This window comes from Dermacentor albipictus, unplaced genomic scaffold (genome assembly GCF_038994185.2).
Source record: "Dermacentor albipictus isolate Rhodes 1998 colony unplaced genomic scaffold, USDA_Dalb.pri_finalv2 scaffold_17, whole genome shotgun sequence".
Classification (NCBI taxonomy): Eukaryota; Metazoa; Arthropoda; class Arachnida; order Ixodida; family Ixodidae; genus Dermacentor; species Dermacentor albipictus.
In genome coordinates, this window is record NW_027225571.1 from 6,391,099 (window position 1) to 6,402,604 (window position 11,506).

The following is an 11,506-nucleotide window of genomic DNA, read 5'->3' on the forward strand; positions in this document are numbered from 1 at the left end:
TACCAGAGTTCCCTGTTAGTAATTGACCTAGTTAAACGTACTCCTTCACATACTCTAAAGGCTTACCGGCGATACTGAACTCTTGTTTCCTTGCCCGGCTATTAATCATTACCTTGGTCTTCTGCATATTAATCTTCAACCCTAGTCTCATATTCTCTCTGTTAAGGTCCTCAATCATCTGTTGCAACTCATGCCCAGTGTTGCTGAACAGGATTATGTCATCTGCAAATCGAAGGTTGCTGAGATATTCACCGTTGATCCTTACTCCTGAGCCTTCCGATTTAACAGCGTGAATACTTCTTCCAAGCATGTAGTGAATAGCACTGGAGAGAATGTGTATCCTTGTCTGACTCCTTTATTTATAGGTATCTTTTTACTTTTCTCGTGGAGAATCAAGGTAGCTGTGGAATCTTCATACATATTTTCCAAAGTATTTACGTAAGCTTCCTGAACTCCTAGATTACATAATGCCTCTATGACTGTTGCTACCACTCCTTAATGCAAACCCGTATCCTTATCTCTGAAAGCTCTGCGGATTTATCGATTACCTGATTGATGACGGGAATGTGATCCGTTGTTGAGTATCCCTTCCTGAAGGAAACCTGTTCTCTTGGTTGACTAAAGTCCAGTGTTTCCCTTAATCTATTGGAGAATATTTTGGTAAAAATTTTATGTAATACTGGGAGTAAGCTAATGGGCCAATAATTTTTCAATTCTTTAACGTTTCCCTTGTTGTGGGTTACAATAATGTTCCTATTCTTCCAGTTCTCTGGGACACTTGAAGTCGATGGACCGTTCGTATAAAGGGCCGCTAGTTTTTCAAGCATTATGTATACTCCACCTCTGATTAAATCGACTGGTAGTCCATCTTGTCCCGCAGCTTTTCCCCGTTTCATGTCTTGCAAGGCCCTTCTAACTTCATCGATAGTTGTAGAAAGAGCCTCTGTAACCTCTTCTTTACTACTTCGAATGGTGATATCGCGGCTGCTCTGGGTACTGTTCAGGTCAGTGTAGAATTCTTCTGCTGCCTTTACTATATCTTCGAAACTGCTGATGGTATGACCCTGTTTTATCTTTCAAACCATACATCTTGGTTTGCCCGATGCCAAGCTTCCTTCTCACTGATTTGAGGCTGCGTCCATTTTTTGCTACTTCCTCAGTCTTTCTCACATTATAGTATCGAATATTCCTTATTTTGTTCTTGTTGGTTAGTTTTGAGAGTTGCGAGAATTTTATTTGATTTCTTGAGTTGGACAGTTTCATTCTTTGTCGTTCCATTATGAGGTCTTTCGTTACTTGCGAGAGCTTACCTCCTGGCTACCTTGGTGCCTTAACTCCTACTTCCACTGCTGCTTCTGAAGGCAGTCTAGTTACGGTTTCGTTCATTACCTCTGTCATTTTCATCCCTCAGTTCTAAGGCTGAATATTTGTTTGTAAGCACCAGCCTAAATTCCTGTGCTTTTACCCTTTGCCTCCAGCTTGGCCTGTTTCTTCTTGACCAATTTAATCGCTCCATTCATATTGAGTGGAACCCTAGACCTCACTAACCTATGATCTCTGCACTTTACCCCACCTAACACTTCTACATCCTGCCCTATGCTGGGATCGGCAGAAAGTATGAAATCTATTTAATTTATTATTTCACCATTAGTGATTTTCCAGTTCCACATTCTGTTGCTACGCTTCCTAAACTAGGTGTTCATTATTCGGTGTTGATTCATTTCCGCGAATTCTGCCAACATTTCTTCTTTAGTGTTCCCATATCAATGCCGTAGTTGCCAATTGCTTGTTCACGAGCGTGCTTTTTCGCCACTCTTGCATTGAAATTGCCCATGACTACGGTGTATTCAGTTTGCACTATTCTCATCGCTAATTCAACACCCTCATAAAACTGTTCCATTTCATCAGCATGGTGACTAGAGGTTGGAACCTGGGCTTGTACTACCTTTATTCTATACCTCCTATTTAGTTTTGTTACAACTACTGGTACCGCCTCATTAAAGCTGTAAACTTCGTCAGGGTTGCCCGCTATGCCATTATAGATTAGGAATACTACTCCGTATTGATTCTTATTTGTGAGTCCGCCATACTAGAGGACGTGGCCATAAGCAACCACTTTATAAGCCTCACTAGTTCTTCTAACCTCACTAAAGTCAATGATATCCCACACAATGCCTGATAGTTCTTCAAATAGTCGTTCTAATTAGCTTCACTCGAGAGAGTTCATGTGTGTAACGTTGCCAGGTTCAGTTCCGAGTGGCGGCATGTCCGGGTCTTAGCACCCTCTGCTGCCCTTACATGTTTGATCGCCGCCTTGTTCAGTTGCTCTGCAACTGCTGGAGACTGAGGGCCATTGGATGATTATGCTCTTTCGTATGAGGCCGCGGCTTCGATTTCTGCCCACGGTGGCCGTTTTCTTATAATCCATGCACGAAAAAAAGGCCAGATTTGCAGCTGCTGCCAATCTGAGCAACCGAATAAATCAAAAATAGAGAAGCTGTATACGTGGCTTCTCACAGCCTTCAGAAGTACTAAGTGGGTCTGCTTGCTAGCTCACTGCCTTTGTTCAAACTGAGCAGTCCGTTCGATAACGGTGGTGGCTGGCCAGAAAAAAAAAATGTAAGAGTTGTGAGCATTATATTACCCCTTCATCTTCTTCATCTGTATATGTTCATCATCATGGGCAGCATCATCGTCTGCAGCGCGCGACCTGCGAAATAAACCGTTGAGGCTTGCCAGCTGTCTCGCTAGTGGTGGAGGCTGCTCTCTATCGCTTGGTCCTCTACGCCTTCGAGTTTCCCTGGAGCTTTGTTCAGGTCGCCGCTTGCTCCGCCTTTCCGCCAGGATGCTCCAAGAAGATCCTCCAGGAGCCTCCGCCGTCACCGTCTCTGCCCCACCGGCCGTTCTGTAATGGACCGTGAGCACGCGGCAGTGCAATTCCACCATGTTCGCTGGCCTACGTAGTGACGACGTTGACGACTGGCTGGGCAATTATGACCACGTGAGTGAGTCTAACTGGTGGCATCATATGCGCAAGCTTCGCAACGTCGCATTCCACCTCACTGTTGCCAGGACTTGGTTTCTCAACCACGAGATCACCTTGCCTGACTGGGCGGCATTCAAACAACAGCTTCGGCAGATTTTTGGGCGCTCCCAAAGTCCGCTCTGAGGTCACCAAGAACAAGCTTGATAGACGCACGCAACTTCCCAGCGAAACATTCACATCTTATATCGAGGACGTCCTCGCCCTTTGTCGCCGTGTTGACGCCACCATTTCGGAATCTAATCTTGTTCGTCATATCCTAAAGGGCACTGCCCACGTCACGTTCCACGCACTGGCGATCGAGAACCCAAATACCCTTAACGATGTGATCCTTACTTGCCAACACCTGGACGCACTGCAGGCCATCCGTTTACAACCTCTCGCCGGTGACGCGCCTCCTTCCTTGGATACGGACCTGCGTATGCTGATTCGTGAAGCATACGCATACGTATGCATACGTGAAGAGCTCCAAGCGTGTCGCCTGCTCAGTGCTCCCGACGCCACCATTTCGGAATCTAATCTTGTTCGTCATATCCTAAAGGGCACTGCCCACGTCACGTTCCACGCACTGGCGATCGAGAACCCAAATACCCTTAACGATGTGATCCTTACTTGCCAACACCTGGACGCACTGCAGGCCATCCGTTTACAACCTCTCGCCGGTGACGCGCCTCCTTCCTTGGATACGGACCTGCGTATGCTGATTCGTGAAGCATACGCATACGTATGCATACGTGAAGAGCTCCAAGCGTGTCGCCTGCTCAGTGCTCCCGTTCTCCAGCCTCAACCTTCGGTTCCTGGCCTGCGCGACATCATCAAAGAGGAGCTGTCCTCCATGACCTGTGCTGCGAGCTGTGCCCCTCCTTCGCCATCCACCTCGTATGCTCAGGTTGCGGCTGCGCAACCAGCGTTCGTTCGGACAGCTCCTTCTGCTCCTGCTGCTGCCCCTAACCATCTGGCGACTCGTACCCCGCCCGCCTGCCACAGCATTTTGCACTACTCGGCCTACGCCCCGCTCCATTTGTTGTTATTGCCGTATTCGCGGGCACATATCGCGTTTTTGAGAAAGACGACAACAGGACGAACAATATTACGATATTTATGAGAGAGACCCGTTGCTTTCTCCGAGTCCTTACCAGCGCCGGCTCTCCCCACGCTCACTTTCTCCACCTACCGAAGTGCTTCGCAACTACCGTCCAGGGCGTCGCCGCTCGCCCTCCTCTCTCCGATGCCTGACATCACCCCTGAAACCGGCCACACGGACTCCGGACTACCGATCGGAAAACTAGATGGTGCAGTTTCTGGAGGGAAAGCTGGATGGCTCGCACAGACTACAATTCCTCCAGCGTGCCCGGCCAATACTTTATTCGCGTGTGTAGGAGGTGTACCAGTTATAGCATTGATTGATACGGGAGCAGCTATTTCTATTATTCACGCTGGCTTGTGCTCTCGTCTGCGCAAAGTTACACCTTACAGCGAAGCTCTTCTTCTTGATGCAAATAATGTCGTGATTCGGCTATCGGCGCAATGCACCGGTAAGAGTTTCGATCGACGGGATACGCCAACATATCTAGTTCGCAGTGTTGACTTCCTGTGCTCACATGCTTATACTAGGGTGGGACTTTCTCTCTTCGGCGTCTGCTTTCATCTCGTGCCGTCAACGTCTCGTTAATTTGACAGAGACCGACAATTCCGACGACCTGCACGAACCGCGCCTTCGCTTACGAACTGCCGATGATTGTATGGTGCCCCTGGCCACGAACAACTCCTTGTAGTTAACTCTGACATCACCGATGGTGACGTTTTAGTGGTACCGTCAGCCCGTTGCTAATCCAAAGGGATTGCTCTGGCACCCAGCCTTGTTCGCTTCACCAACTGCACGGCCACTTTGGCTGTACTCAACACAACCACTGAGCCAGTCATGCTTTCAAAGGCGCTGTTCTCATGTGCGTCTTGGACGCTCAGCCTGTCTCTGTGCTATCCTCGACTACTGCTGTTTGGCAACGATTCACAGCCGCAGATCCGGTCCCTGCTTCTGTTCTCGCTAGTACCATCAGCTCCGATCTAACGCCACAGCAGACGGGGGAGTTACTGGCGTTGTTATCTAAGCATAAAGACTCCTTCGATGACCACTCTCCTCTTCTGGGATCGACTTCTGCGACGGCTCATCGCATACACACAGATGGAACTTCCATAATGCGCCGGCGGCCATATCGCGTTTCCTCCGCTGAATGCCAGATGATCGACACCCATGTTGCCGACATGCTGAAACGTAGCATATTCCACCCATCCTCAAACGCTTGGTCGTCACCTGTCGTTTTCGTGCGTAAGAGAAACGCTCAGTGCGATTTTGCGTAGACTACCGTGCCTTGAACAAAATAATCCGCAAAGATGTATATCCACTGCCCCGAATCGATGATGCGTTAGATTCATTATAAGACGCGGAGTATTTCTCCAGCCTTGATCTACGCTCCGGATACAGGCAGATCCTCATGCACGAAGCAGACAAACCGCCTTTGCCACATCCGATGGACTTACGTAATGCCTTTCGGCAAGTGTAATACTCCCGCGACATTTGAGCGGATGATTGACAGCGTATTACGAGGTGAAAATGGAAGACTTGCATATGCTACCTTGACGACATCATAATATTTTCGTCGACCTTCCATCTGCACTCGCGGCGCCTCGACGAAATCCTGACATGCCTCTCAGCTGCTGGCCTTCAGCTGAATACAAAAAAGTACCACTTCGCCAGCAAAAGCATTAAAGTACTCGGACACCTTGTCAGCAAGGAGGGCCTTCGACCCGCCCTTGATAAAATTACCGCTGTCCTCCACTTCCCTAGGCCTCAACGCGACAAACAGTTGCGTAGCTTCCATGGCCTAGTTTCGCATTTCCGGCGCTTCACACGTAACTTTGCCAATATCGCGGCGCCGCTTCACCAACTCCTTCCTTCTGGAGCTCCTTACGTATGGTCGGACGAATGCCAAACCGGTTTTGACGCCCTCAAGCATGTACTCAAGTCCAAAGCTGTGCTTTGTCATTTCGACAACACCGCACCCACTGTCCTAAATAATGACCCCAGCGGCCACGGTATCAGCGCTATTCTTCTGCAACGTCAGAAAAATTCTGAAGAACGCGTGGTTGCATACGCAAGTCGCACGCTAACAGCTGCAGAGAAAAATTATACGATTACCGAGCAAGAGTGTCTCACCGTTGTTTGGTCCGTCCAAAAATTTCGGCCTTATCTGCACGGCTGCCACTTTACGGTCGTTACTGATCACCACGCCTTGTGCTGGTTGGCGACGCTAAAGAATTAAACGGGACGTCTTGGCCATTGGATACTTCCTTTACAAGAATACGACTTCGACATCACCTACAAGTCTGGAAAGAAGCACCAGGATGCCGATGCTCTCTCTCGTTGCCCCCTACCACCATCTTCAAACGCTTGTTACTTACCCCCTTCCGTGAGGAAACCGCAGAGCGCGTCACCTGCGTTCACTTCGCTCGCGGCTCTCGACGTGCTCCCATCCAGCCATTCTCATACGTTTGCCTCTAGCCAACGCTATGACTCCATTTTCCTTCGTCTGCACCCATCGTTGATGCACACCCCTATCGTGCTGACATTGCTGAGACAATGCAGAAGACTAAGAGAGGACAGGATAGGATAGGATAGGAATAAACTTGATTCGTCCAACGGTTGTTGATGTTGGTGCCCGGGGCTAGGCTGCCAGAGGTTCATCGCCCGAGGAAAATCTTTCGAGATCCTCGGCAACGGCCCTGGCCCACTAGACGGCCCACTCCTGGTCAGCGGGTGCCTCGCTCAGGAGGGCGGCGTGCCATCTCTCACTGAGGCGCCCCACATCAGAGGATCCTGCTGTTGTCTTCCCCCTTCCTCCTTGTCCTTCTTCCTCATGGCGTTGGAATTCTCAAAGCAAATGGGTCATATCGGCCCATTCGTGCTCGGACCACGGGCAGCCGGTGAAATCATTTGTGCCGTATTATCGACGGCCTCATATGGCTATATGTTTGGAAGAAAGCAAACTCGCATTTTCTTTTTGACAAACTGAACAAGTAACAGTGCCCGGCGTTATAAAGAACGGTCAAGTCCAGAAATGCGATCTTGCTACGAAACTTCTGCAGAAGCAAAGCAGCGGCAAGCGCAAACTGATTTTTTTAAGCTTTAAATTAAATTGTGAAGTTTTGACAAAACCACGATCTGAGTATGAGACACGCTGTAGGGGGGGGGGGGGCTCCGGAATAATTTGAACCACCTTGGGTTCTTAACGTGCACCTAAATCTATCTACACGGGTGTTTTCGACCCGATTGAAATGCGGCCGCCGTGACAGGGATTTGATCCCGCGACCACGTGCTCAGCAACCCAACACCATACACTAAGCAACCATGGCGGGTGTTTCTCTTTTGAAGCTTTCTTTGGGAACAAAGCCGCTGGTTACTGTATACGCAAAGCATAAAACAGCAAGGAATGATGTGTAAGAAAGCACATACAAATTAGCTGCTTTTTTATCGCTCTAGAACGCCGACACTCGTCTAGAAACAACCTCAGCATTCGTGTAAACACGGTCGCGTCGGAGCGAGAAATTAAGTATATTCTGGGATTATTGTGGGCATTCATTTCTTTCTCCTATGCTTGACTTGCAACGTGTACTGGGCGGAGAGGTGTGGCTTCCGCAAATCGAGCTCATGCTCTCGCAGGCCACCATTGCAGTAGCTTTCTTATCAGAGACACACAGACGTGCCACCATTCCTAGCGACTCACTGCGATATATACGTGCAAGCTGGTTTACACATTGGCCGACGCGACAGGTGGCTTCCATGTAGCCCTGCCGCAACCACGTAAAAATTGGCGAGAATGGTACAAAAAAAATTCCAGCAACTTCTTACAATAAATTAAACAGCCTATGTGTAATTATCGAACAACGCGGCGGCGCTGGCCACACTTAGACGAAGGCCAATTGCAATATCCTCCTTGCACTTAGATTTAGGCGCACGTCAAATGAATCCTATTTGTAGTCAAAAATAATACGTAGCCCTCCACGACGGATTGCGTCATAATCAAACCGTGCTTTTGGCAAGTGCAAGGCTTTTATTAGTCACCGGCGTTTAGGACCGACCTTTAGCGCAGAGCACGGACCCTCAGCACGAACAGCATTCACGAGCAAAAGCGCTGAAGCGGACGACGCACTATGTCGTTGCAGTGTTTCTCTACACAAGCAATATTTCAGAGTTAAGTTTTATCTGTAATGAGGCTGAGACCCAATAGAACAAAGAGCGATGGACTACTGTTAAATATAACGCTAAAGTTCACGCTTTCAGTTATCGAAACGTAATGAATCATAGCGAAACCTGAATATTTCTCTGCATTGTAATAATCCTGACATTATTTGCCATGACTAATAATCGTTTATCGTCTAGGCGGTCTGAGAGGTTAAAAGAACGTGCTGCTGGGTTTGTTCGTTCGTACTCCCAAATATTAACAAGCGCACACTTCAAGGCAAAATGTATAAGCGTAGCGCAGGTCTCGAAATGTAGAGGTGATACCAGAGTAAGCTGCATGCTGGTTGGTTGCTCATTCGTAAGCTGCATCAGCTTCATACCGCATTTTCCTAAGCGCTAGAGAAACGTCGTGCAAGCGGTTTATCGTTTGCCGGGAAAGCCCATTCCTCGGGAAAACATGACCGTGCATGCATCTAACGTTGGCGTGGAGCCAAAGGAAGGGAAACTATTTTTTGTGCAATTTTAGTTAAAGATAAATAAATATCAATGCGGTAGGATCGCAAAAGCCCGACTTTCGTCACGTATGACACCTCATAACATTTTTTGTTCCTTCGCAACTTCGATTGCCTTTGAACTGCAGGTAACACTGATGGAAGCTGAGGGGACCTGTCTGTCTTCGCTGGTGGCTACCAATCCCGGACTCGACTGCTTCGCCCTTCGGAACGTAATCATGAAAGACTCCGTTCTGGCTAGACTCGCGCAGGAGTTCAAAGAGCACCGCCGACCGCGAGAGTTTGAACTGCAAGGGAGGATCCGCTACAGTGCGACGCGCACTGAACTGGTCTCGAGGCTGCTGGACAGCTCCTTGCAAACTCTAAGCCTCGACCTCACGTGCGACATGACCCAGCTGTTCGAGAAGCTGAAGGACAACACGCAACTGACGGAGCTAGAGCTCGGACGCAGTTGCCCAGCCGGCGTCTGTCTAGACACACTAGCATCTACTCTGGCTCAAAACGTGACCCTGCGACTCCTCACTCTGAGCCTCGACATGGCGTGGATGTCGGCCAAGAGTTGCTGCTGGAAGCACTTGGGGGACCTGGTTGAGAACAGACGCGGGCTAGAAACATTGTGTCTCCGCGATTCGTGCCTGGGAATGCACGCTGTGCGCCCTATAAGCGAGGCCATGAAATCCAACGAGAAACTACAGACGCTGAACCTAATGGGCTGCGGATTCTCCTGCGCCGATGCCCTGTTGTTCGTGCGGGCCCTTTCCCAAAACCCTTCACCTAGCATGAAAGTGAAACTCGGCGTATTAACGGGAAAAAACTGCGAATATAGGCAGCTTTTCCAAGAGATCGTGGCTGGTGGATTGCTCAAACACGTTGAGTGGATTTTCAGCTACAACTCGTAGACAGGTTCTTCAGGCCTGCGCATCATGTGAGAAGATGTAGGCTGCGTCACTAGCCACCGGCAAGTTTCCACTCGGCTGGCTCGGTGCCATTCGCCGACACTCGGCCAAATACATCCATGCCAGTTTGCGTGAGGGCAAAAATAAAGTCGGCAATGTTGCTTCAGATGGGTTTCTCTCCCTTCATTGTAAACAGCATCAGTGGTCCCCTGCCATTCGATCAACCACCGTTACTGTGAACGTAAATGCGAACTCACGAAACTTAGAAGCTGAGCAGAATGCTGCCCTCGGGGAATCTCCTATCATTAGGCCATCTTTGGCTCTGTCTGATAAATATAAATTTTTGCGCATGCCTTGAGATATTACTATAAAATTTTCATCTTGATGATGTGTGGTGTTTTATGGCACAAGGGCGAGGTTTGGCCAAAGAGCGCCATGACAGGTGTCAAATTTTCATCTTGATTGTTTACCATGTCCTCGTGGCTCGGACTCCTGATGGCTGAGTGTACGAGTACAGCCTGCTTTTCGGTAGTAAAACACTGTTGGAAGTTAGCGCCGTGTGCGTCCGTGTGAGGCTTCTTTTGTCCTGTCGTTTATTCACACTACAGTGATACATCAAGCTAGCCCAATGGCTGTGGCATTGTGCTGCTGAACTGAAGGTCGCTGGTTTAATCCCGTCCGCGGTGGCCGCATATTGATGGGGCCGAAATGGAAAACAACGAAGAAGAAAAAACGCTGGTAAGTAACTAGAATCCTTCTGAGGCGTCCCTAACATACCTGTCATTGTTAAGGCAACACTGGAATTAAAGGGTGAGACTCAGCGTCCGTTCATTTACGTACGTACAGGGCGCGCAGCCAAAATGAATAAATTTGTAGCGTTCGTATACGTGCGACACATGAAGTTTGTCCGTACGTGCGAATTTAGATCACGCGATATGTGTGCGTATTCAGAGCTTCTACGCACGTGAAAATAGATAGTTTGTACTGTGTACAAATTCTGGACTAGACCTTCACAAATAACGCTGCGCGCTATAAGATATGGTGTAACTCGCTACTTCTTCGTTTCATTTCCTCATTCTTTCTTCAAGCGATTTGTATAAGATGGCACAGTTACTCGCATAGTTAGTTCAACGCAACTGTATTCAGACTTCATGTGGCGGGTAATTAGCGCTGGTAATTAGCGTGAATGAGATAAGACTTGACTTGATTACGAAACAAACAAAAAGCTGTGTTGTCTACGTTGCACAAGTTATGTACTTAAACCCCTGCATATTAAACCAAGAATCGACAAAGCCGAAATTCATTCGTACTACGATGCACGGATACTTGAATTGTCGATTAAAAAGAAGGACTTTAAAATAAAGCCGAATATAGCACTAAATATTTCTTACATCATGTGATAAGAAGGTGGCACATGAGGATTACTCTTACATGCGCCTGTTTACATGTAACAGAGGTAGAATAGTCCTAGCGGGAGTGTATAATGCAATTCTGGAAGCTAATGGTCCACCATCCTAAATTTACATTCCCGGCAATATTATTCGCTCGAATTCGATAGCAATGTACGTCTTAGTGGCTCTTCGAGATTCAAGAGTGCGATGGAAGGGCTAGCGGTGCGTACAAGAATACCCACCTGTGCGACCAATTTAAATATATTGCCGTACAAGTATTTAAAAAGTGTAGAGCAAGCGCTTATATCAGACAATAACGCACGAGCATAACATACAGAAGGCCTCATTTTTCTTTCTCTTTTGCTTCTTCATTTGTCAGAAGCAAACGCAATGGCATACCATAGCTTTTCTATCCGTTTCGAGCG

The 11,506-nt window shown here is 48.1% G+C and overlaps 1 protein-coding gene across 1 annotated transcript in view; it reads left to right on the forward strand.

Moving 5' to 3' along the window:
* Positions 1-9,856, forward strand: part of LOC139051979 (uncharacterized) — a 38,227-nt gene extending 28,371 nt beyond the window's left edge. The window contains exon 5 of the mRNA XM_070529043.1: positions 8,923-9,856. Within this exon, the coding sequence (XP_070385144.1) occupies positions 8,923-9,693 (771 nt within the window). The 3' untranslated portion in view covers positions 9,694-9,856. The remainder of the gene's footprint in view (positions 1-8,922) is intronic.
* The last annotated feature ends 1,650 nt before the right edge of the window (positions 9,857-11,506 follow it).